The 22,468-nt window shown below is 46.8% G+C and overlaps 2 protein-coding genes across 2 annotated transcripts; one reads left to right on the top strand and one right to left on the bottom strand.

Annotated features, from left to right (window-relative positions):
* The first annotated feature begins 653 nt into the window (after nt 1–653).
* On the top strand, nt 654–15,114 carry ARF1 (ADP ribosylation factor 1). The gene is made up of 5 exons (XM_049798196.1): nt 654–812; nt 10,739–10,918; nt 11,554–11,664; nt 12,337–12,461; nt 13,533–15,114. Exons 2-5 carry the CDS (start codon nt 10,771–10,773, stop codon nt 13,692–13,694), a joined length of 546 nt encoding a protein of 181 aa, XP_049654153.1. The 5' UTR covers nt 654–812; nt 10,739–10,770; the 3' UTR covers nt 13,695–15,114.
* A 3,102-nt stretch (nt 15,115–18,216) lies between these two features.
* On the bottom strand, nt 18,217–22,252 carry C4H1orf35 (chromosome 4 C1orf35 homolog). Its single transcript, XM_049798195.1, has 8 exons — nt 22,125–22,252; nt 21,807–21,960; nt 21,678–21,723; nt 21,477–21,559; nt 21,272–21,344; nt 20,843–20,913; nt 20,401–20,541; nt 18,217–20,147 (listed from the first exon to the last, which is right to left on the bottom strand). The coding sequence occupies exons 1-8, from the start codon at nt 22,216–22,218 to the stop codon at nt 19,889–19,891; spliced, it is 921 nt and encodes a 306-aa protein (XP_049654152.1). The 5' UTR covers nt 22,219–22,252; the 3' UTR covers nt 18,217–19,888.
* Nucleotides 22,253–22,468: the final 216 nt, after the last annotated feature.

Raw genomic sequence — 22,468 nt, 5'->3', positions numbered from 1 at the left:
AAAAGAGCCTTAAGGACTTTCTTTGACTCTCTCTTTGTTCCTACATAGTAAATACGGGGATAACCAGCCGACGCTGGTGAAGGTGAGGAGCACACGGCCACTCTCAGACATGCACGAACCCCACGGCAAGGTGCCCGGGCAGCTTTCAAATATGTCACGAGCACATCCCCGAGCAAAACAGCTATTTAAGCAAATAGCCTCAAAAAAAAACCCCAAAAGGGAGATTTTATGGGAATTAAAAGGGCACACCCCTGCAAACCTTCTTAGGGTGCACGCGTGCTGCGTGGCGCCTGCGAGGCCCCAGTGGGGATCCTTGCCCGCTGTATGCATGGTGCAAATCAGCTTTCCCCCCCCCCCAATCCCAAAAAAAACCCCCCAAAAACACGCGGGAGAGGGGGGAAAAAAATAAATAAATGCACGATCGTGCACCGTGCACTCCGCCCGCGCGCGCCCCGCGCCCGGTCACGCGCCAGCCGGGCCGGAGGGGCGGGGTGGGGCGGGGCCAGCCAGCGAGTGGGCGTGGCCTAGGCGTCGAGACCCGCCCCCGCTCCCTCTCCCAACGCTGCGGGTCCCTGCCCGTGGCCACGCCTCCTTTTCCCCAGGCTTAGGCCCCGCCCCCCCCGCCCCCTCGTTGCCCTCCTCGGTTACCCGTGGTGCCGCGCGCGGGGCTGGCACTGACGTGGCCGCCGAGCGCCGCCATCTTGTGTGCCTGGGCGGAGAGCGGCCGAGAGGCGCAGCGGGGGGAAGCCGGCTCCGAGCGGGACTAGTCCGAGGACAGCCAGACCCACTGCCCGGGGCAGAAGCCGACGCCGGTGGGTTCACCGACACCTTCCCCTTCCTTCCCTTCAGCCCCTTGGCCCGCCGCCGGCCTTCCTTGCCCGCACCTCGGCCGGGTGTGAGGCGCCGCGGCCTTGGCGCTGAGGGGAGTGGGCGGCGAGCCCTGGGGGAGCGGGCCCGGCCGCTTCTTTCCATCTTTCCTTCTCTCTCCGGTACCAGGGCGGCAGCCGGCGAGAGGAGGAAGCCGCAGCCAGGCCGCAGCGGGGGTCTTGGGGAGCGGAGGGCCTGGCCGGGGCGCAGCCCCATCCGTTCCCCCCCCCCCCCCCCCCCAACCCGCCTTTGGGGCTGGGGTGTGTGTGTGTGGGGGGGGGTGCCGGTTCTTTTCCTTCCCTGCTGGGGGGCGTGGGCACGGGCGGGAGTGGGGGGGAGACCGCTCCGGCTCCCCAGCAGCTGCACAAGGCCTGGCGCCGCTCCCTCTACCGGAGGAATTAGACGGGCTGCGGCGGGATGGGCTTCTCCTCCCTTCCCTAAACTCGTTCATTCCGGCCTCTGCCCCGCCCGTGAACTGGTCTGAAGAGAGAGGTATTTTCTCGTTTTCCTCTCTGCCGAAAACCCTTATGGTAGCGGACCTCGGAGATCTGGTAGCCCGGTAGGGGAAATGAGGCTTGGATAAAACTCGTAGGAGAGAGAGGTTATTTTCCTGTAAGCCCTTGTCTGCTGAGTAGGGCTTTCTGCTGGGCTGAGGGGGTGTTGGTAAGAAGTTGAGCTTTAGTCTAGAGCAAACTCTTGTTTGCCATCCATGGCTTGGGTGCGATGGTCTAGGAGATCGGTTTTCCTTGGCGTAGCAACTCCCGGTGGGAGGATATTATATTCTGTCTGAAAATACTATATCCTGTCTCTGTGAGTAGTTAACATGATACTTTGGGCTGATAACCTCTGTCTGATAAAGTGATAGGCCAGTTATGCGAACCTTTTCACGGAGGAATCCGTTTGCCCCAGCAGAGCACAACTAAAACTCTGCTGGGTCATAAAACTGCCTAAATGTTGTGTTTGACATTGACCTTGTTGTTTTGCTGCTAGGCCCTTGCCAAACTAAATTCCACAGGTTGATTAGAGTTGTATCCAGAGGTCTTGTTTTGAAATGTAGATTTGTCAATAACTAAAATACGAACTATTTATATAATACTTTGAACTTTGTTTTGTGAGCGGCAAGGCTTACAAAACACCCCTTTGCAGGTTATTCTATTAACCTTATTTTTCTGGCAAAGAAATCGCGTCAAAGTAAATTGTCCAAGGTCGTTTGGCAATATCGTTATTACTATTTTTGCTACTGATTTGGAGCACTTCTGTAGGAAAAAGAAACTGTAGATGAACTAGAGGATTGCTGCTTGGCTTTTCTTTGTGTTTTTTTAATCAAATTGTCAGTATAAGTACTCACAATCTTACAGATATAGAAAGGGACTCTCCGAAAGGAAAGTTTATGGACTTGGTATGATGCTACTGACTTCCTCTGTTAAAAACACGTCTGCAGTGCTCGAGAACCCTGTTGGACTGCTTTCCCTGTTGTAGTAATTACATTGGGTGAAAGGGTGAGGAAACTTGCCTCACTTGAACCTCTTAAACTCGATTGCTTTGCCAAGTTTATTGACGCTTCTGCTGTGGTAGGGAGCATCAGGAGTAAAAACGGCTCAAGCAGATGTCACCTCTGCTCAGAACGGCCTTTGCTGCTGTGACAGTCTGTGATATACATAATGCTTGCTAGATCGTGTTAAAAGGCGAACACCTGAATGTAAAGTCAGGCCCCGATGGTCTGAAGCCTTTGCTGAATATTTGAGATTGCCTAGTTGTGAAATACAGCTGGAATCTGAAAAGGGACTGGGCAGGAGTGGTGCATTTTTGCTTGGTGCATGTAGTTCCCTGTGTGCGTGTTAGTCATGCTGACCAAGTCGGGGGAGGACTAGTCACAGCTTTTTCAAGGCAAACAAAAGTGTGTGTGGGAGTAGGGGGCTGGATTCTAGACCTTATAATTCACTGAATTGTGTTGTGCTCCAGTTACACCTGTTTGAAAGGCTGCTTTAAGCAGCAGCATTCATACATCTCGCTGAGGCGCAATTATCAGATAAGCTATTGATTACATTAATTGGTGGAAGGAGGAAAACTCACAACCCAAGATTCCAGCTGAATTTTCAGTGGTGAAGTTTAAAGAACACCTTTAAAAATAAAAGATTGCTTTAGAAATAAAAGCTGCTGAGATGTGGAAAGATGGACTTCCAAGCAAGAATTTTTACAGATTTCAACAGCCTTCACAAGCATCTAGATTGCCTTAGAGAGGCTAAATTTGGTGAACATAAGTTAACTTTTTCTGAAAAGGAATACTTCTGATTCTTTTTTTAGAAATCTCTTGGAAAGTTTTGCTACTGGAATGCTATAGAGCTTGTATTAGAGCTAGCACTGTCCTCAGCCATTATTCCCTTCCTTTAACTGATGAGTAAAGAAGTTTATAATCAGCTTCCTACTACAGCAGCTGTTTTTCTGTGTTATTCAGCACTTTTTTCTTTCTGCTTGTGAGTATCCAATTTTATTTCTTGTTTCTAACACATGCAAACATTGAAGGACTATGGTACTACTTCTGCTGATGTTTCAATTCTAATAAAACTCTCATGTCTAATATAGCTCTTATTCATACACTGATCTTGTACCTAACAACTAGCTGCATAGGCTCTCCTTTGACATTTCCCCCAAACCAAAAGCCAGTTTCGTTACCAAAGCTCTCATGTGAGTTCTTGCCATTTCTACTCTGAGCGTAAATAGTGACTTACTGCTCAGTTACTGGGAATGAATAACAGGATATTTGGCTTAAAATCTAAGATTTTGAGAATAGTTCAGCCTCAAAAAAACTGTGCAACGCTTATCTGAAAATAAATGCTTTGTAATAACCGATTCTTACAGCAGTATACCCGCCACTTAGGTGAATATGAAGTCGCAGTCCAAACTTAGGTGTCACAGTCACGTTGTCGGCACCACTTTATTTCCTGAGCAGCAACAGGCAGTCCGTAGGGTGTTGATGGATGCACTTTATTTAAAAGCATGAACAGTGACTCCTTCCATACTTTTCCACCTGTTAACCTATCCTTTAAATAAAATATTTTTCAGACAAGATATGTGTTTTTCCTTGTGTTGGTTTGCATGGTCTTGAGTTAGGCATGGTAGTGTGTAACTGCTTAAAATAGTTTGAGATTTTGCTGTGAAACAGAAGTAGCTTGCTCTCCCTGCTTGAAGGTGAGAGTAAGGGAATAACTCTGATTTTGGTTTTGAGTATCAAGTCAGGGAACCTGCCCTCTTTGCTTGATGCTGACTTTTTTTTATTCTGACCAGTATTTTAGGAGTGAGTTCCTCTTGTGTCTGAGAAAGCCCCAAAGGAAATTTTCCCTCTTTTGCCCTTATTTTGATCTTGTAAGTGGAAATACTTTCTGTTTTCCTGCCACTCTGAGCCCAGTGCTCTCAAGAGAATGTTAACAGCATGTGGAAGATGCGCTATCTGGGTAATGTATATAGACAGCAAGATGTTCAACCTACTTAGGTTGAATGAAGGTGCTACATAAGGAGCAGCTCTGTGTTAGATTTTTCTTTAACCTAGCTTCTCACTTGCGGTTGACTTGTCCTCCATCTGCCTTGAACATGCAGTGCACATCTGGGTGCTTTTTAGTTGGCCACTGCAAGCCTTTGGTGGCCAAATCCAACTATGCCTCTTTAGATACAACTACAGTTACGTATCTTTAACTTTTATTTCACATGACGTTTCAGTTGCCAGTACCTTTCCTCTAACCTCTCCTAAAAGACAAATGACAAGGTTATGAACATTTAGGACACCTTTTCAGTCTCATGCTTTGCAGAAGCACCTCCAGTGTGAAGTGGGGAAAATTGTTGCACTGGTAGGTTTTGATCTCCACAGTTAACTCTCCTGTAGTTTTAATGGGTACAACTATAAAGGAGTTGGGACTTACTATTGGTGAAGAGCTCTGAGAAGAGGTTCTTGAGGTGGCCTTTATTACAATGGTATTTAAGTCCAGGATAATCCCCTGGTGAAGAACGAACCTGGCCTACTTTTTAGCTGCTCTTAAATTTTGTGTGTTGTCTATGCCTGGTGATGTTGGTATGCTCTAAAGTCTCAGGTAACTCAAATCAAAAGTATTTAAGCTAAATTCCAGTATTAAGGCCCCAAAGTTAAAAGAGCTAGAGTTGATAAGTAGTCATCTTTCACTCAGGTTATCAGATGCAGAAGGCCAGTAAACAACTTCTAAAAATAGTTGAATATAACTGTACTGGAGTAGTTGTGTATTGGGCCACCCCCTGGCTATATATAAAGAAGTGTTTTGATCAAGAATGTTTTTCAAAATTTACTGTAACAGATCACTTTAATCTGTAAAGAAATTCAAGTTCAAAAGAACGCAGCTGTACTTAACTGACTGTGTCTGCTGAGTGGTGGTGTGAAATACTGTGGCCCTCGATTAATTCTAAATTTTAGCAGTGTGCTATTCTTGGATCGCTTCTCACATTCTCTTTTAAATCATGCTTTATATTGTAAAGAACAAGCTGCCAAGTTAAGATTTGCACTTTAAATTATTTGCCAGTTGTTCTTGCATGTAACAGCTGTTGAACTTGAATTTTGTTTTAAAAAAAAGCGCTTTCTCACTTCTTGTTTACACATGGGTTTGATCTTTTGTATGAATATTTTGCTTCTCTTGACATTTTAATTTAAAACCTTGTAGAATGCTATAAAGTAGAAACATGACAGAGGCCAACTAGTGATAACTGACTGGATTTCAAAGCATTATTTCTGTTAGATAACCAATTGATCAGTTTATGTTCTACTGTGACTGATACAACTAGTGTGTTAATACCAGGTTAGGAATTATGGGTTTGGGGTTTTTCTAATTGTATTAGAGCTGGAGTGAATGCTTAGGCCAATGTCAAGTAGACTTTCCTTTAAATGGAGACAAGCTTTTGGTAGTAAATCAGTTGTCTTCATAAGTGCACCAGTTTTACTTGCTGTAGATGTCTAAGCAAGTAGAATGAGGTGCAGAAAGCTACTAGAAAAAAGCTTTTTGGTAAACCAGCAACTGTTAGGGCATTTAATGTGTGCTGTAACATTAGTATTTTGACTGTTTATAACTGTGTAATGCAGTATGTAATTGGTAGTGGCATCATGTTTGTCTCTCCTTGAAACGGGCATTTAAAACAAGATGCGAACGTCCTAGGGAGATGTAATAGTTCCCAGGGACAACAAATGCCCTCTGTAGCTCTATCTCAGCATGCTGTGCAGAGGAGGGACAGAGAATTAAGGGCTTCTTCATCACTGCTGGTATTTTTCAGCTATAGAGGACAGATTGCCAAAATGATTGTGCCCAGCAAGTTTGGTTATGCCACTTGAAAAGTTTTGAGCGTTATTTTTGCACTGTGGGAGCCTTGTGTGGTAAGTGCTGGTACGTAGAAGTGAAATAAATGTATTTCTATGCTGCAGGCATAATTTGACTAAATAATGCATATGGCATCCTCTGTCTTAGCCTGTGATTTTGTCTGCAATAGTATGTTTAAAGAAACGGTGTAAACCAGAATGAAACCGTGGCATTTGCCACAACTCCTGGCTCACTGAAGTTTAATCTCTATGTAGTCAAAAATAACTTTTCCAGAGGTGCAAAATTACGGTTAGGCAGAGATTTCAAGATGTAGCTATGCTTTCTTTGATGTGCTGCATACCTTTCTGGTCATACTTCTGTAGGATGGCTTGTTAACTAACAGCTCATCCAAGAAGTTTGGAGGTCAAAAAGTGTATTTCACTCCTCAAGATAAGCAGCCTGAATGAAATGATATTAAAATGCATTAATGTACGGTTAAATTTAAAATGCATTAATGTACGGTTAAATTTAAAATGCTGCAGACGATTAAGTGTCGAATGATCTTTGGCCTTGAGAGATTCCTCAGAGCCCTTTATTCTAACCACCTACAATTAATAAAAGCAAATTCTAGTTCTTACTCACGGGCCGTATCGCTTTAACAGACACCAGGTTGACTGCTATTGCAGGCACTCATTCATTTTTAACTCATTACACTGAGCCTTTCTGAAAAAGACTGCCCCTTCTCCTAATTGCTTATCTAAATGTATCCCTTACTAGAAGACAGGCTGGTGAAAATAGCTTGTTTCCTGAAACAAAACTGCAGTCGTACCCAGTGAATGTCTTTTCTCGCTGTTTACCAATGGCGCATTGTATCTTACCTGAACTTGCTTAACAGGTTTTTACTGCTGTGAGGATCTTGAGGTGGAGTAGACTAAGGTGTGCTTCAGCGCTTCGATGGGCAGGGAGAAACAAGAGTCATACAGACAGTTTTGGGGTGATCTGCGTTTGTCGAGGGGTGGTGAGCTTCCATTTCTAGAAGCTGAGGTTGTGCTGAGGGAACATGCACACTACACTCCGCAAAAATACTCTGTGCTGTTTATTCAAATTATTCTTTCATACACAAATCTTCCTATTTAGCCTGATGGATACCTCTTTTGAAGATGTGCTGAAGTACTACAAGCAGCTCACAAGCCATACTCTTTTATGTTTTCAGGCATTTTATTGAACTTGTGCTTCTAAAAGAATCAGTATAGCAATTACTGACAACATCTGAGTTGAGGAAAAGAGAAAGTTGAGCTCAGTATAGAATATAGACAAGTATTGGCAAGTCTTGATACAGACTGCAAATCTTGCCTGAAGAGCCACAGGATTGCTTGGTTAACCTAAAAGGGTCTTAAATTTCTTTGTGTTTTCAGACTGTGTATGTTAGTTCTTATGGTCCAACTAATGGACTGAAATGAGAATTAAAGTAAGCAGATTCAGCTCTGAAGTACAGTGGAAGTAATCGCGTGATCCCTCAGCTGAGTTGTATTAATGGGTGGCAGCGAAGTCCTGGGAAGCAGCTCTACACTGTCGCAGCGGTTTCTGCTGCGGTAGCGTCTATGCTGTTTGACAGCACGAATGGTCTAAAAAGCAGAATGCTGATGGCTGGTCACAGTTGTGATGATGATTTGGTTGAGGATTTTAATGATACTGAGGAAGGAACTTGTGCTTTTGCTTAGATAATAGAGAGTAATGAAATACTGGCAGGGATAGTGTAGGGAGAGGAGTGTCTGTACAAACCGTGGGAGCACGATTTCCTTTTCTGTGGCAATAGATAAATGTGATTCTAGCTGCTGATCAGAGGATGGTCCCCCTGATGGTGATGACAGAGACCCTCTCTTTTGCCCCAGTAGTATCCAGCAAGTCACTGGTGGGGAACCATGATGGTTTGTGGGAGTTCTGCAGATGGGTTTCTGCTAGTATTTTTCTTTTAGACAGCAACAGTTCTGCTACTTTCTAGTCAACATCTGAAGACACTTGTCTTGCAAGGGTGGGCTGTAAGCTATACTTAACTGCCTATAAAAATAAATTGGACTTTCTGCAATGTCACTTACCCTGAAGTACTAAATAAGTTACAGAACTGGTTTGGATAGTAGGAATGTGGAAGAGAACAAGAAAGAAATGGAAACCAAGTGCTTAAGTGTATCTTAACTTCTTCCTCTTCACAAAAAGTAAAAATAGGGAGGATGGGTGTACAAAAGCAGCTTCAGTGGTGGAGGGCAGGCTTGACCTGGAAATAGCTGCTAGGAAAACAAGGATCTAACAGGATTCACTAGTGGTAGTGCCAAGTGTAAGCAACTTGTTCGGCAGACTGCGACTTCTCCAGGGTGTGGAAGGCTGTCGTGGATGTAAATGCTAAGATTTTGTTGTGTTACCCGATAACGGCTGTTGATCCAAGCATTTAATAACCTATTATGCTTTTAAACATGCAGAAACAAAACAGATACATTCGTTTGGAGAGCTTGTAAGGTTCTCTTGCAGCAGTGTTCTTACGCTCATTTTGGAGGGTTACAAGAGCTCTGGTAAAAGGTTACAGTTCAAGCCTGACTATTGCTTTTCAGATGAAGTAGAAGATAGAGGTCTCATGAGCAGCCGGACAAAGGAAAGCTTTACAGCCTTCCCCCACTCCAGCCCAGTAAGAGCTGCTGTTGTGGGCTGGGGAGTGAGATTTCCTGCTGTGCAAGTGATTCGGATAAATAGGGACTCTAGCAAAACTGTTTTCTCTACTTCCTAATTAACTTTCCTGTTTATACAGCTTTCATATATTCAAGTGGGAGTTGAATATTCATGGTCGTGCTGCAGAAATCTGAAGGAAATGGGGGAATAATGGAACTTTTAAGCTTTCCCTTTGGTTTTAATCCACAGGCTGCCCTGTCTGGCTTATAGAGGAGCTTAGTTTTAAAGTTTCGATCACATTGAGCTTCAATCATATAAAATAAATGAAATTGAGTAACTTCAGCAAGTTGAAGTGGTGATTGATGTCATTCAGGAACTCGGGAGTGGACTCTGAACTTCACTGTGGAGCTGCTTGTGCAAAGACATGTGACTTAATGTTACAGTGCTTACCTTTCAGGTTAAAAATTGTATCCAGCAAAGCTCCCCCAGAAGGGCAGAACTGCTTAGACCTTTCACAGTTTGAGTGAGGAAGCTAGACTTCACATATCCCTAGCATAGAGCTAAACAGAGCAGGGCCAGATTTTTGTTCTGTGGTGCCCTTTTCAGTTCAAAGCTTGTTTTAAAGGTCTTAAGTGGACATTCTGTAAAGTCTGTCTCCAGTGAGAATTTTGCTTCAAGCACACAGTTTCATCATAAAATACAGACTGTCTGCAAGAAATGATTCAAACTTCATATTACGCTTTAAATTGTGTGACTTAGTTTACAGGAAACCCATCCTTTGAATGTTACACGTCTTGGCCATATGTTCTCCTGCTGTCTTAAGCTTGTATTTTCGGTTGGGCTCGGTCTCTTTTAAACTGACATCTGACCACTTCTAGACAAAGCAGCAGCAGAGGTGTGAATTGTCACTATCACCATGTAGCATCCTCATCTACACCTCACTCTAAAGCTTTTGGACTGCTTTTTTCATGCCTTACTTGAGCAGAATAATAGTTCTCTTGGTGATTTCAAACTCCCTGTAAACTGTGTAGTATTAAGTTTGGAAAGGGGGGAGATCTGTGGAACCTGTGGTGGAGTGGATCCCATCCCAAGGGCACAGGGAGTGTCTGTGAGGGCTGGAGTGGAGAGGCAGTTTCTCCAGTGCCTGAACAGGAAGCTTCTGGTGATGTTAATTGATTCTGAGTGTCCAAGCAGAAGTGTTTGCAGGGAAGGAAGAAGCATTCATTTCTAAACTTGCCTCTTTTAATGTGGCTATTAATTTTCGATAGTTAAGTTTCAGTACATGTGGGTTTGCTTCCTAGAGAAGGTCACCCTGCAATGTTAATGAACGTAATACTGCTTTGTGTTTTACGTTGTGTTCCCTGCCATTTCCTCAGGGTTTGAGAGGAAGGAAACTGTTTTGAGTAGGAGAGAATGCAAGCTGTATTCTGAGCTTCCTCCGCAAAAGGACCAGCTATTGGTGTGCTAAGCAGCAAAGAGATGGGCAGGCATTTAAAACTTTAACTGCAGGTCAATTAGAAAAAGTGTGTGTTATGGTGACACTTTAGGCTGCAAATAAATTATCCTGCAACAATGGGGGACAGAGTACCTGGAGTGGTCAGTTGTGTTCAAAGCAAACCATGAATTTTGCAAACAAAAGTGTGAGAACAGCGTTGAATACTAAAATCTCTGAAAGAATATTTGAAAGATTTAAAGCACTCAGAGCCACGTTGTTTTATGAGCACTAAGTTTTGGCATATCTGTTATCTCTGTATTGTTTCAGTATGGGGAAGAATTGTGTACGGTGGTAGCCGGGGTGTCTGGAAAGGCTTGATATTATCCGATACTTTTGTTGATGGTTGATTATGCCCTGGTCAAAACACAGCCTTTGGTAGCTCATGACTGATATTGTGATCTTTTTCCTCTAGACTTCACTGGCCAGTGAGAACATATCTCAAGCATGGGAAATATTTTTGCTAACCTCTTCAAAGGCCTTTTTGGCAAAAAAGAAATGCGTATTCTAATGGTTGGTCTGGATGCTGCAGGAAAGACTACTATTTTGTACAAACTTAAACTTGGTGAAATAGTAACTACTATTCCTACTATAGGTAAGATTTTTACATTTATATAACTGCTTGCTTTGAGTTTTGGTTCTTGCCATTTGCAGCAGCTGCCACTCTGATTTAGGTGACTTGACTGTCAGAACAGACACTTGCTAAAACCATGGTATGAAGATGGCACAACCAAATGTTCCTGGCATGGGAGGAGATTACATGACTGTTTTTTCACTCCGTTCCCTCTCAAGTCACTTGTGGAACAAGCCTTTATGGGCCACAGAAGGGCTGTCTGCCCTCCTAAGTGTGTTGTGGTGTCAAGCAGATCAGACTGAGAAACAGAGGGTGACTGTGGGAACTGTGTGATCAGAGACATACCTTATTTGCAGTCCTTAAAGCCCAGGGGTTTTTTTCATGCAACACAGTTTGCTCTGCATTTTGTAGCTACTTGGGTAGCAATTACAGTTGTCGTTCATTAGTTTGATTGCTGGGGGGTGGGGAGCTGGAGTTCCAGAGAACCCATGTTTGTCTGTGTTGAGGGTTTCAGTATAGGATTCTGCTTATTTAAAGTAGATTTGAATATTGAGATAACTTTTTTAATGATGACATTCTGAGTGTGACTTGGTAAATACAATAGGTCCAGGGCCAACTATGTTTAACTGAGATTTTTGCCACAATTTCAATTTTAGGTTTCAATGTGGAAACAGTAGAATACAAGAACATTAGCTTCACAGTCTGGGATGTAGGCGGTCAGGATAAGATCAGACCACTCTGGCGCCATTATTTCCAGAACACACAAGGTGAGTCCAAACACTTAAATCACAGGTTTTTGGAACCTAAAAGTATTTTTAATGTCCTTACTAAGATAATTTTGCAAGTTTCTTGTGGGGGGAATGGAAATACTTACTATTGTAAAAGGGTGTGCTTGTGTGCTGCTCTGGCTCTTCTGTTAAGCTAGTGCAGGTTCAAAAAGGGATGGGAAGAAATCGAGAAACCAATCTTCCTTGTCCATCTGACTCAGAGTAAGTTCAGAACTCTGCTTTTCTTCTGTAAGCGTCACAGCTCTCTGCCTTCACCTCAAAGCAGAGTCTTTACTACAAGCTCTAACAGCCCTATAAACTGAGAGCTTGTCACTTCTTCCGCTGCTGGGCCTTTCTAATGTGCATGCATCTGAGTCCTGTCACAGGATTTCAAGAGTTGCTACTCTCTGGAAAATATTGAGTGGTTAGGTAGATGAAGTGCACAAGTTCTAAAAATGCAAATGCAAACTAACACTTGCTTTCACCAGCTTTCGGCAAGAACAGACCTTCCCTCAGACATGAGATTACAGTAATAAGAAAACTGTATTTCTGATATATACTGAAGTGTTTTGCATTTTTTCTCTTCAAAGTTTAGATCTGACCTCCAGAAATATTTATCATTTGTAAATAACTTCTGGTGTATGCTTATTCTGATTGTTTGCTTATTTCTAGGTCTGATTTTTGTGGTTGACAGTAATGACAGAGAACGAGTGAATGAGGCCAGAGAAGAGCTTATGAGAATGTTGGCAGAAGATGAGCTTAGAGATGCTGTTTTATTAGTGTTTGCTAACAAACAGGTATGCCCAAGAAAAGTGTCTTTCTGTAAGAACTCTTGAAAACTTACAACATAGTTGGTGAATGTTAGGTCTTGAACTTGATGTTCACGTTTTCAGTGTAATAATAGATAAGCTCTCAGTAATTGTCCATTCAGTTTTGTTGAAGACAGCAAACCGGTAGATTAAATTACCCTGTTCTCATCTGAAAGGAGCATCCTTCTAAGTGGTAATTTCTGTTAGCCTGGAGCTTCAGTTTTAGGGAAGAACTTTACCAGTTTGATTTTTACAGGTGGCTTGGCTTGAGTACAGCACCTGCCCAAGCTTCCTCAAAACAAAGAGGAAGACCAGAATGCCAGAACCTCCCTAGATTCTTCAGTTTGGGTGTCTGAGGGCACCACGGGTGTTGGTGGAAGCCCTGGGCTGACTTTTAATGTACTTGTGTTGACTTGAGAGCTGTGCTCTTCCAGGCCACAAAGGGAGCTGAGACTTCTGCCTTCTATTGCTTGTAAACCCAAACCTATAGCTTAAACCCAAATGTCGAGGGTCTTAAATATGACTAGTCAACTTACAGAAGGAATACCATCGCACTTCATCAATTGCACAGGCTCAGTTGTGAAGGGTAAAGCAGCTGTAAGTCTTGTCTAGGAGCAGGAAAGGTGGGCTATAAACAGAAGCAGTACTAAGCCAAGTACTACTTTATGACAAAAGTCAATCTTAAATCATAACTGCAGTCACAGAAAACACTTCCTGAGTAGAAAGTGAATGAAATGGGCCTTGAATTGATTGTAAGCAGGTTTGGGTCAACATTGAGGGGCTTGATGACTTGTTCCAAACATCAGCTGTCTCGCTTCTTTTTTCTGAAGAGAAATATTCCATAATACATGTTTTTGATTGTATTGCTAAACCTTTTAGACTTTTGCCAGTACTGGGGGAAACCTTGAAGTAATCCTCTGGGCTTTTCTGAAAGAGAAGCTCTAAGAGCTCTTGACTGTCTTTTAATGGCTTTAGAGCTGATGATCAAAACCGGTTTAGGGAGGCAGGCATTGCTTCTCAGCGAGTAGGGGAGAAAATGACTCTTCTTCCTTCCCTCAGGACCTGCCGAATGCGATGAATGCAGCAGAAATCACAGACAAACTTGGACTGCATTCTCTTCGTCACAGGAACTGGTATATCCAGGCAACCTGTGCCACTAGTGGAGACGGTCTCTATGAAGGACTGGACTGGTTGTCCAATCAGCTCCGAAACCAGAAATGAAACCATAAACCTTCCTCTTCCCTCTTTTTCCACCCTTCCCTCTTATTTCCTCCTATTCGCCCTTCGCTTTACTCTAATGTGGCAAACTGTGCTACTTTGTGGTATTGAGTGCCGGAAGCTGTTTTCATTTCTTTTGTCACAGTATATATTGCATCATGCTGTAAATGTGGCAAATACAAGCCTGAAAACAGTTAGGTTTCTTATTTAATGTAAATAGTTTTTGTTTCCAATGAGGCAGTTTCTGGTACTCCTATGCAATATTACTCAGCTTTTTTATTGTAAAGAATCAACTCACTGTTTAGTACTTGGAAGGGATTTAAGTGGGTTAACATAAGGGTTGCCAGTGGTCCTTGTGCAGTAGAGCTGAATACTATCTCGGTTGGGTTGTGAGATCTGTGAGATCCATTTTGGCTGTTGGTTTTTAACCTGAATTCTGTATTTTTTTAAATAGTCAAGGAAAAGTAAAAACACTTCAACATAACAAACGTTTGACATGGCTTCTGCTGTTCTAGCTCTAATGTGGAGACTTTCGATTCTTTTGAAATGGTGAAGCAATGATCAACACCCAATTAGCTTCATCTGGTTAAAGAACAGATCATAACTAATAGATCTCTGGCTCTTTCTGTAGCTCATAGTATGTGCTCATATTTGTTCATACTCGTTAAAAGACTTGTCAGACCTTGTTTAGATGAGCTTGCAGACTCATGCTAAACATCTGACTTTTGGTTCAGGTGAGACTTACTGCTTCCATTGAACTTGAATAATTTCCAGGAGTCAGCATTTTTAGCCTGTTGTATTTGTCAAAAGTGTTTTGTACTTTTCTTGTGTGTAAACCACTCCAGAAGGCAAACCTTTCCACAGAAAGCACAGCCTGTACTAGTCCTAAGCTCTATAGGCAGAAAGTACTGTACTTAACGTAAGAATTGCCATGAAAAACACCAAACATCTATGTATAGCATCTAGGAAAAAAAAAAAAAGCATGAGAGTTTGGAGAGTCATTCCACTCTAGAAGTATTCAATCCCATTTTGGAACAATCCCATATCTGTATATGTGTGAAAACCCTTGGCATCCCTCATACTGCAAGGTTCAGATTTGCCATCAGAAAAAAGACCTCTTTACTTTTCTTTTGTATTTTGATAAACACTGAAGAAGCTGGAGCTGTTAAACTTTAACTTGAGGAACTATCAGAACTGGTTTATTTAGTGTTGTGGAAACCTTTATTGCTTTCAATACACAATTAGTAATCAACTGTTTTGTATACTTGTTTTCAGTTTTCATTTCGACAAACAAGCACTGTAATTAAAGCTATTAGAATAAAATCTCTTAACTATTTCATGTTTTTTATGCCTTGCTGTTCATTTGATCATCTTGGCAGAATCATAATGAATACTTGTTGAATAAAAAGTTTCATGAAACTTGCACTGGTATCATGTTGTTTTGTATCACCTTTGTACAGTACCGTGTGCTAGATAAATGCAAATCCAACGAGCATTTTGCCACATCACAATTTGCATGAAAATGTCAGGACATCTCCCATATTTTCCAAATAACGTATCATTCCCAGCTGTACTCCTGCAGGTGAAGAGGTGGGCAGCAGCTCTTTGCTCCTGTTGGCTGGTGATAGTTGGCTTCTGCTGGAGTCCACTGCCTTGAGGGCACCTGTTGAGCTTCTTGAGTAGTCCCATCACTTCCCACAACAGATTGTTCTTCCTGCTCATCCCACTTAATAATAGGATCTGTGAATTAGCAGGGGGGGAGGTTGGGGGGGGGGGGGGGGCGGCAGGGCGGGGAATATGAAGTCCACCTTCCTAAACACTTTGTTTTGTATTTTTCCATTCTGTAGTTGCCTCTGGACCTGGGACAGAGTTCCTCCCAGCTGATCATCCTGCTTTCCCCTGTCAGCTACAGCTTCTCCTCACTGAGGGTCATGCTTGGGCTGCTGGCCAGCTGCTGGCTTTTTTTCCTGGCTGGAGTTGCAGCAGATTCCCCATTACACAGGCTGGAAAACTGCAAGATGAAAGGTGTTTTACACAGGTTAGAGAGCAACCTCACCGGTGGGGAAACCTGAGGCTTTGGGTGGGTATCGGAGGGGACCGCAGCTGTGCCAGCGTGGGACAGGAGTGCTGCTCTCTGTAGGCTGTTGACCTGGCATCTGCTTTCTCAGCATCAAGTGAGAGCTGGCGTTTTGGATGATCTCCTGATCTCTGTTCAACAGGTCACGCTTCCCCTCACTCCCCAGGTTCTGTTTCTTCTCTGAATCCTTCAGGCAGCCCAGCAGCTGCTTAACATGTGCGCACAGACCAGCCCTCATCGTGAGCAGGGGTTTATTCTATGACTGTCCTCTCTTGTGCAGAGGTTTGTTGGGTGAAATGGGTGTCTTCTCTGCCCTGTCTTCAGCTGGGGGAGCTGCAGGCAGGAGGTCAGGTTTATTAGGGTTTCCCAGCAAGGGCTGCCTGAGCCCTGTGTCTTCTTGTTCCTTGCACTTGTCTTCATAGTAAAGAGTATATATAGTATTAGGCAAACAATGGGATTACAAAACTCTGGTAAGTCAGGTTATTCTTTTGAAGCTGTTCATCTTGCCTTGAATTTCAAGCTCTGAATCAGGACCTCTGCATGCCTATTAGGGCAGGACACCTATCTATTCCTGTTCTGGGAGGGAATTTAACTTGAAGGTCCAGCTCTTCTGCTGGTGTCACTTTGTGCTGCTGAAATAAGCAGAGCCCCCCCTGCTCCTCTCTCATCCCCCATCCCTAAAAGGGTGCTCTGCTGAAACGATGGTTTTTACCCAAGGCGTGTCATCACAGGGCCCACACAGTGTCCAGACTCTCCACGCCACGCTGCAGATCCTGTTCCTCTACGCACAGTATTTGCTGCTGGCCGGGGCTGGAAGGAAGAAAAAATAGGGAATGTGCTGATGTTATCGGGGATCAGTGAGCTGTGCGAGCCATGCTGTCCACTCTGGGTAGCGCAGGCTTTGCTCTGTTCTGCTTTCAGTTGGGCCCCTGGGGATTGTAGCCACCCATCCAGCCCAGGGGAAAGGGCGATCGCGAAATGCCGGCTCCTTTTGGCAGGGCCAAATGCTGCAGCTGGTGTGGTTCCTCCCCCGTCCACCCAGAAACTGGTGCAACAGCTCGGCAGGGAGGTGGACGGGGGCGTGCAGCCCTGGGGTGGGGATGCAGCCGTGCTCCTTCACCCCCACTCACCCTCATTTTTATCTTGTCTGTATTTCTCAAAACTATATTGCTCAGATCTCGGTTTTGGATGTGAAATAGGCACAGGAACCTCCTTTGGACAGTGCAAGGGGTAAGAGCTGCTGCCCGATTCCTCTGTGTGGGGACTGAAGGAGGGGACGCAGCCCTGGACGATGCCAGCCACTGTGGGGGCTTATCTCTGACCCTCTGTGTCCTCCCCTGGGCTCATTCATGAGCTTGGAGGGGGACAGACCCAGAGCCCTCCCTGTCTCCCCCCCTCATCCCCATGGGCTGTGCTGCTCCATCCATCCCGTTTCCTCGGTGCAGGTAAAGCTCCTGCAGTCCCGTGAATGGTTTAACGGGGCTTGTGATAAAGCAACAGGCAGGGGCTAAAAGCCGTGGCAGAGGTTTCACAGGGCTGAGAGCAGAAGAGGCTGAGCTGTTAAACACCTTCGGGGAAGGCATCAGCTCATGGCACAAAGCTCGGCTGTGCTCGCCAGGCACTGGAGCAGACAGCAAGACGTGCAACCTGCCTGGGAGGCAGGAGAAAGATGGGGAGAGGGAATTTCTCCAGGCTGGACTGAACTTTGCCAGGATAGCCGTGCCACAGCCCCTCCGGCATCGGGCTCGGCATGGCAGATCGACACCCTCCGGCACTGGCTGCTCCTGGCTGGGACACGTGCTTCGAGCTGCGGGTGCGAATCATCCTGGTGTGGCTGGGAGATGAAGGCAGGGGAAGCGGGAGCCTGCGCGGGGAGCGTGATGCTGGGATTTGCGTGGGCTTTGGGTTTGTTTTTTTTCTCTGCTCACCGTGGTGTTTTGGCTCTCCCGTAGTTTCCTTTTCAGCCTGGAGCTCTCAGCACCAAGTTCCCTTCAAGCACAGCCCTGCACTGGGATGCTCCCAGCAGGCACCAGTCGCAACCTGGACCCCAAAAATCCCCAGGAGGGTGACCCCAAGGTCGCCGAGCTCTGTCTGGTGAGCGGTAGCAGGGTTAGAGCCTTCAGCCGAGGAGCACGTGGGCTTGGGGCTACCCCACTTGCAGTAGCCCGTGGGCAGCCACATGGTGGGTCCCTGGGCTGCATCTGGGGCTGCAGCTGCTCAGACCAAGAGGAATAGCCCTGTGACCCTGCCAAGATGTTATCAACCCCCTTCCGACCCCCCCCAAAAAAAAACCCAAAACATTTGGGGGGGGGGGGGGGTGTGTCACCAAAGCTTGCAACTGCTCTGCAGCGTTTCCCGCTGCCCACATCAGCGGGATTAAGCACGTGCTCGCAGCCAGGGAGGGGAGCGGGACAGAAGGGCTTTATTTCAGCTCATCACCCCAATCCCGCTGTGTGTGTCCCCCCCCATGATGAATGCTGCCCTTGTTCGACACCAGGCATGCCTGGTCCCAGCTGGCAGCGTGGCTTCGCACCCCCGGTCCCCCCTGCCCGGCTGCAGGCAGGGCGATGGCACGGCTGCTGGGATGACAGAAGACACACAGCTCCCCTCCCTCAACACTGCCAAAGTGCAAACTGAAGCTACTTTCCAGGCCTGGGGCTTTTGTCTGCCAAGACACACAAAACCACCCTGTCTTAAGCGGGAGAAATTGCATCATTAATTACACAAACGAGGCCCTTGTGCTTGGGGCGGCCGCTTTGGCAGCCGGTGATGCTCCGGCCCGGAGCCGCTCGGGACAACCCCTTTCCATTTGGATCAATATTTCTATTTATTGATGTGAAATTCCCCTTTTGCAGCGTGCCAAGCACATAAATACTTATTTTTCTGAGGTTTAAAATCCTGGATGGGAATGGAGCTTGCTGCTCCCTGCCCTGCTGCAGGGTGGATGTGACCAGGACAAATGTCTATGGAAGACGCCCCAGCCCCATCCATCTTCTCCCCATCAGCCGAGGAATTATTTTGGAGGTTCTGCTTGCAGCCCCTAATTCAGGCAGTTTTCTTTTTTCAAAAAAAAAATCTAAAAATGCTGGTTTTCAACCCAAAGGAACATCCATCACCCTTGCCCCCAGCAGCTTGAGTCACAAAGCCCCTGATTTTCCCCAAACTTGGGCCGGGAAAGCACTTGTTCCCAGGGGACAGGCTGCTCCATACCCACACAAGGGACACAGACACAGGTGGACATCCCTGCGGTGATTTATGCCACTCCACAGGAGTTTGGGGGTGATGGAACCATCTCTGCTTCATGTCCCTCTGAGAGAGCCGGCTCCTGCTTGGGTCTGCCCAAATTAAAAGCTTTTTGGGGACAGGGGGAAGCATGAATGTCAACTTGGGGCAGCCCAGCTAGGGCTCTGTCCTCTCCTGCGGGTCCTCGGGGGGGACGTCCCGGGGGGGACGTCCCGAGTACTCCCCTCCTCACATGTGTATGTCTGCTCTATGAAGAGCATGTGTCACCCCATGGAGAGCACCCATCGCCCCATGGAGAACAGAGGTGGCCCCACGGAGAGCCCCACAGCCATCACATCCAAGATGCAAAACCCTCCTGGCAGTGCGTAAGCCCTGGGTTTCATTTAATTTAAGGGAGAGTTTAAGGAAAGAAACTCTCCTTCAGCAGCTTTGCTGGCAGTTAGTCTAGGGCATTGAAAGAAGATACTAAAAAATGTAATAATAATAATAATAATAATATAATAACTCCATCCAAAATCTCTTTACATAAACATGAGGCATCCGGAGCATTTCCAGCATCGCAGCCGGAAGCCTCCCCGCGCTGGCACCCACCCCGCAGCATCCTCCAACCTAAATCATTCCTTGGATGGATGGATCCAGGGATCAAGGAGAAAGGTGCCCGGGCACCTGCTGCCCCCCACCACGGCTGGGGGAGGCTGCCCCCAGTTAAAGGCAGGAGCTGCGGGCAGGGAAGGGGCAGCTGGCATCACAAAACTTAATGCCCTTTTTGCCAGACTCGGCCCCAGCAACAGCAGAGCTGTGGCTTTTTTAATTTAATAACCTTAAAAAATATATAAGCCTATGTGAGATGTCCCTGGAAAAAAACCCAGGCTCCCTCTCAGTCCTCCGAATCGGTGTCGTGGCGTTGCCTGACCCCACGGGACGGAGGGGACCTGCTCCTGCTCCTCTTCCTCGCCTTGCGCCGCGGGGACGGGTGCCGACCGCGGCCGTCCCTGCTCCGGCTCCGCCGACGGGCAGGACGGTGCGAAGGGCTCCTGCCCGAATCCCAGCTGCTGGCAGAGGAATCCGTGTCATGCCGACGCCGGCTGCCGTGCCGTGCCGTCTCGGGGCGCTGGTGGATTTTCCTTCGGTGGTGCCTGTGGGGATTGAGGGGTAAGTGACAGCAGGGACGTTGGGGACGCGCAATGAGCCGATTCTGGGGATGAAAAAGGGATTTTTGGAAAGGCAGGAGATGCCGACGGTGCATCCTGATGCCAGCCATGACCACGTGGCTCTCCCAAATCCTTCATCCCGTTTTCCAACAATGATGTCCTGTGAGCCTTGGTCAGCCCCCCGGTCCCGGTCCCCCTCCCTGCGACCAAGGCTCAGCCCCCATCCCAACCCAGCTACCTCTCATCCCGGTCTGGAGAAGAATCGGAGGATGACGGAACAGCATCCTTCTTGTGATGCTTATCCTTCTTCTTCTCTTTCTTATGTTTCTTCTTTTTCTTCTTCTTTTTCTCCTTTTTGGATTTCTTGCCGCCCTCTGGTCTGCAGGGAAGAGATCAAGCAGTGAGGATCCCTGCCCTGTGCATCCCTCCGGCTCCTCCAAAAACTCACCCCCATCCCTCCCTCCAGGCAATTCCCACCAGGCCCCTCCTTGGCCAAGGAGAAGCCACCAGAAAAAAAGAGGTTTTGGGGGCAAAGCAGAGGTTTTGGGGGTGATCGAGGCAGATGCAGAACAAGCTCGATGACAAACAGACCCATAGAAGCTTTTTGCAAAACATTCCCCCCTCCCCAAAAACGGCCATTTCTGGTGTTTTCCCACCAAAGCGGTGGTCCCCATCCTCACCGTTTCTCCTCCACCTTCTCCTCCTTCTTCTTAGAGCCAGACATCTCGGGGCTGCTGGAGACTTTCTGGTGCTAGGGTTGGAAAAGGGGGAAAAACATGGAGCGTGTCTGTGAGGCCGTAGCTTTGAATTACAAGAAAAAGGGACCTTCTCCCTTTAAAAATTAAATTTAATTTAGAAAAAAAATAAAATCAAATAAAAATTAAATTAAATTTGGAAAAAAAATTAAAATACCCTCAAAAACTGCTTCCAAATTAAAACCCCACAAATTAACTCTGTGCAAACAGGACTCGGGGAGCTCTTGCAGGTCTCTGTGCTACAACCGCCAGCTTTGCTTTTAAATAAAATATCCTGAGTGCAGTGCAGGGCTTTTTTTTTTTTTCCTTTTTCCCATCTTTTTTTTAAGCCTCACGAAGAAGAAGTGACCGTACCGTGAAGACGGAGAGCCCCATCTTGGCCGCTTCCTTGTCCTCCTTGGAGAGCATCACCCGGCCAGCACTGCCGCTGGGGAGAGACGTCACCGCAACGAGTCAAAAAAAAAAAAAAAGAAAAGGCAAAATAAATTAAAAAAATAATCTAATTGCGCTGAAACGGGGCATTTTGGTGCAGGACTTGCCCCCCCCCGCTTCCCCATACCTGGAGCTCCCCAAGCCCACCACCCGGTCCACGTCCTTCTCATCCCGCTCGGTGCCATCCCGTTTGCACACCTCAGCCAGGTCCTGCGGAGCGAAGTTGGGGGGAAGCACTTTTTTTGGGAAAAGCATCCCCCCCCCCCCCCCAAAAAAAAATAGAGCTGCAGGAGGGGGGACACCACCACGTGTGGTGCCCTCCCCATACCTCCTTGCTGAGGCCGGTGGGCTGCCTCTTCACGTTCTTGTAGCCCCTATAAAAGCAAAAGCAGGTCATGGCGGGGGGGGGGATGACTTGCACCCCCTTTTTTTTTTGGGAGGGGGGGTGTAGACTCACAGGGCTGCCATCATGGCCTCCTGCTCGGCCAAGCGGACGGCGGCCAACTCTTCTTCCCGGGACAGCGGGGGGGCCGTCTCCTTCTTGCCCTTGGCGTACCAGGTCAGATCCTTCCCTTTCTGCCACCGGCCCACCGGAGCCATCAGGGAATTCCCTGTTGGGGGAAACACACACAAAAAAAAAAAACAACAAACCACCCCCCCTCAACATCCTCGCACCCAAAATCCTCCATCCGCGCCCCAAAACGGTGTCGGGGGCATAGGGAGGATGGGGATGGGGTTGGTTTTTTTTTTTTTTTTGGCCAAGGTCAGCCCTTACCCAGGTAGTTTTCACGCTGTTTGTCCGTCTTGACGTCCTCCCAGCTGAACTGGTCCTGGCCCCCCCGGACCCCCCCTCGGGATGAACCGAACATGGTGCCCGACCCCACGGTATGGGGGGCCTGGGGGGGGGGGGGGGATGACCTGCAAAATGGGGGGGATCAGCCCCGGGTTTGTGTGTCCTGTGTGTGTGTGTGTCCCCCAGGCTCCTCCGTGGAACCCCGGGGGGGGTCTCCTGAGGGGGGGGGGGGGGGGGCAAATATGCCCCCCCCCGGGACTCACTGGGGTACCCAAAGCCCTGGGAGTGCTGGAATGGAAAAGGGGGGGGGGGTACACAAGCCAGAC

The sequence above is a fragment of the Accipiter gentilis genome, chromosome 4 (genome assembly GCF_929443795.1).
Source record: "Accipiter gentilis chromosome 4, bAccGen1.1, whole genome shotgun sequence".
In the NCBI taxonomy this organism is placed as follows: Eukaryota; Metazoa; Chordata; class Aves; order Accipitriformes; family Accipitridae; genus Astur; species Astur gentilis.
This window is presented reverse-complemented; position numbering and strand designations above follow the sequence as displayed.

Bases quoted from the DNA above. Each gene is read 5' to 3' on its own strand.
- ARF1 (XM_049798196.1), top strand. From the start codon at position 10,771: ATGGGAAATATTTTTGCTAACCTCTTCAAAGGCCTTTTTGGCAAAAAA. The intron at 11,665-12,336 runs GTGAGTCCAAAC...GCTTATTTCTAG, and splicing joins TTATTTCCAGAACACACAAG to GTCTGATTTTTGTGGTTGAC. The intron at 12,462-13,532 runs GTATGCCCAAGA...TCCTTCCCTCAG, and splicing joins TAGTGTTTGCTAACAAACAG to GACCTGCCGAATGCGATGAA.
- C4H1orf35 (XM_049798195.1), bottom strand. From the start codon at position 22,218: ATGTTCGGTTCATCCCGAGGGGGGGTCCGGGGGGGCCAGGACCAGTTC. The intron at 20,914-21,271 runs GTACGGTCACTT...TTCCAACCCTAG, and splicing joins TGGGGCTCTCCGTCTTCACG to CACCAGAAAGTCTCCAGCAG. The intron at 20,542-20,842 runs GTGAGGATGGGG...TCTTCCCTGCAG, and splicing joins GAGAAGGTGGAGGAGAAACG to ACCAGAGGGCGGCAAGAAAT.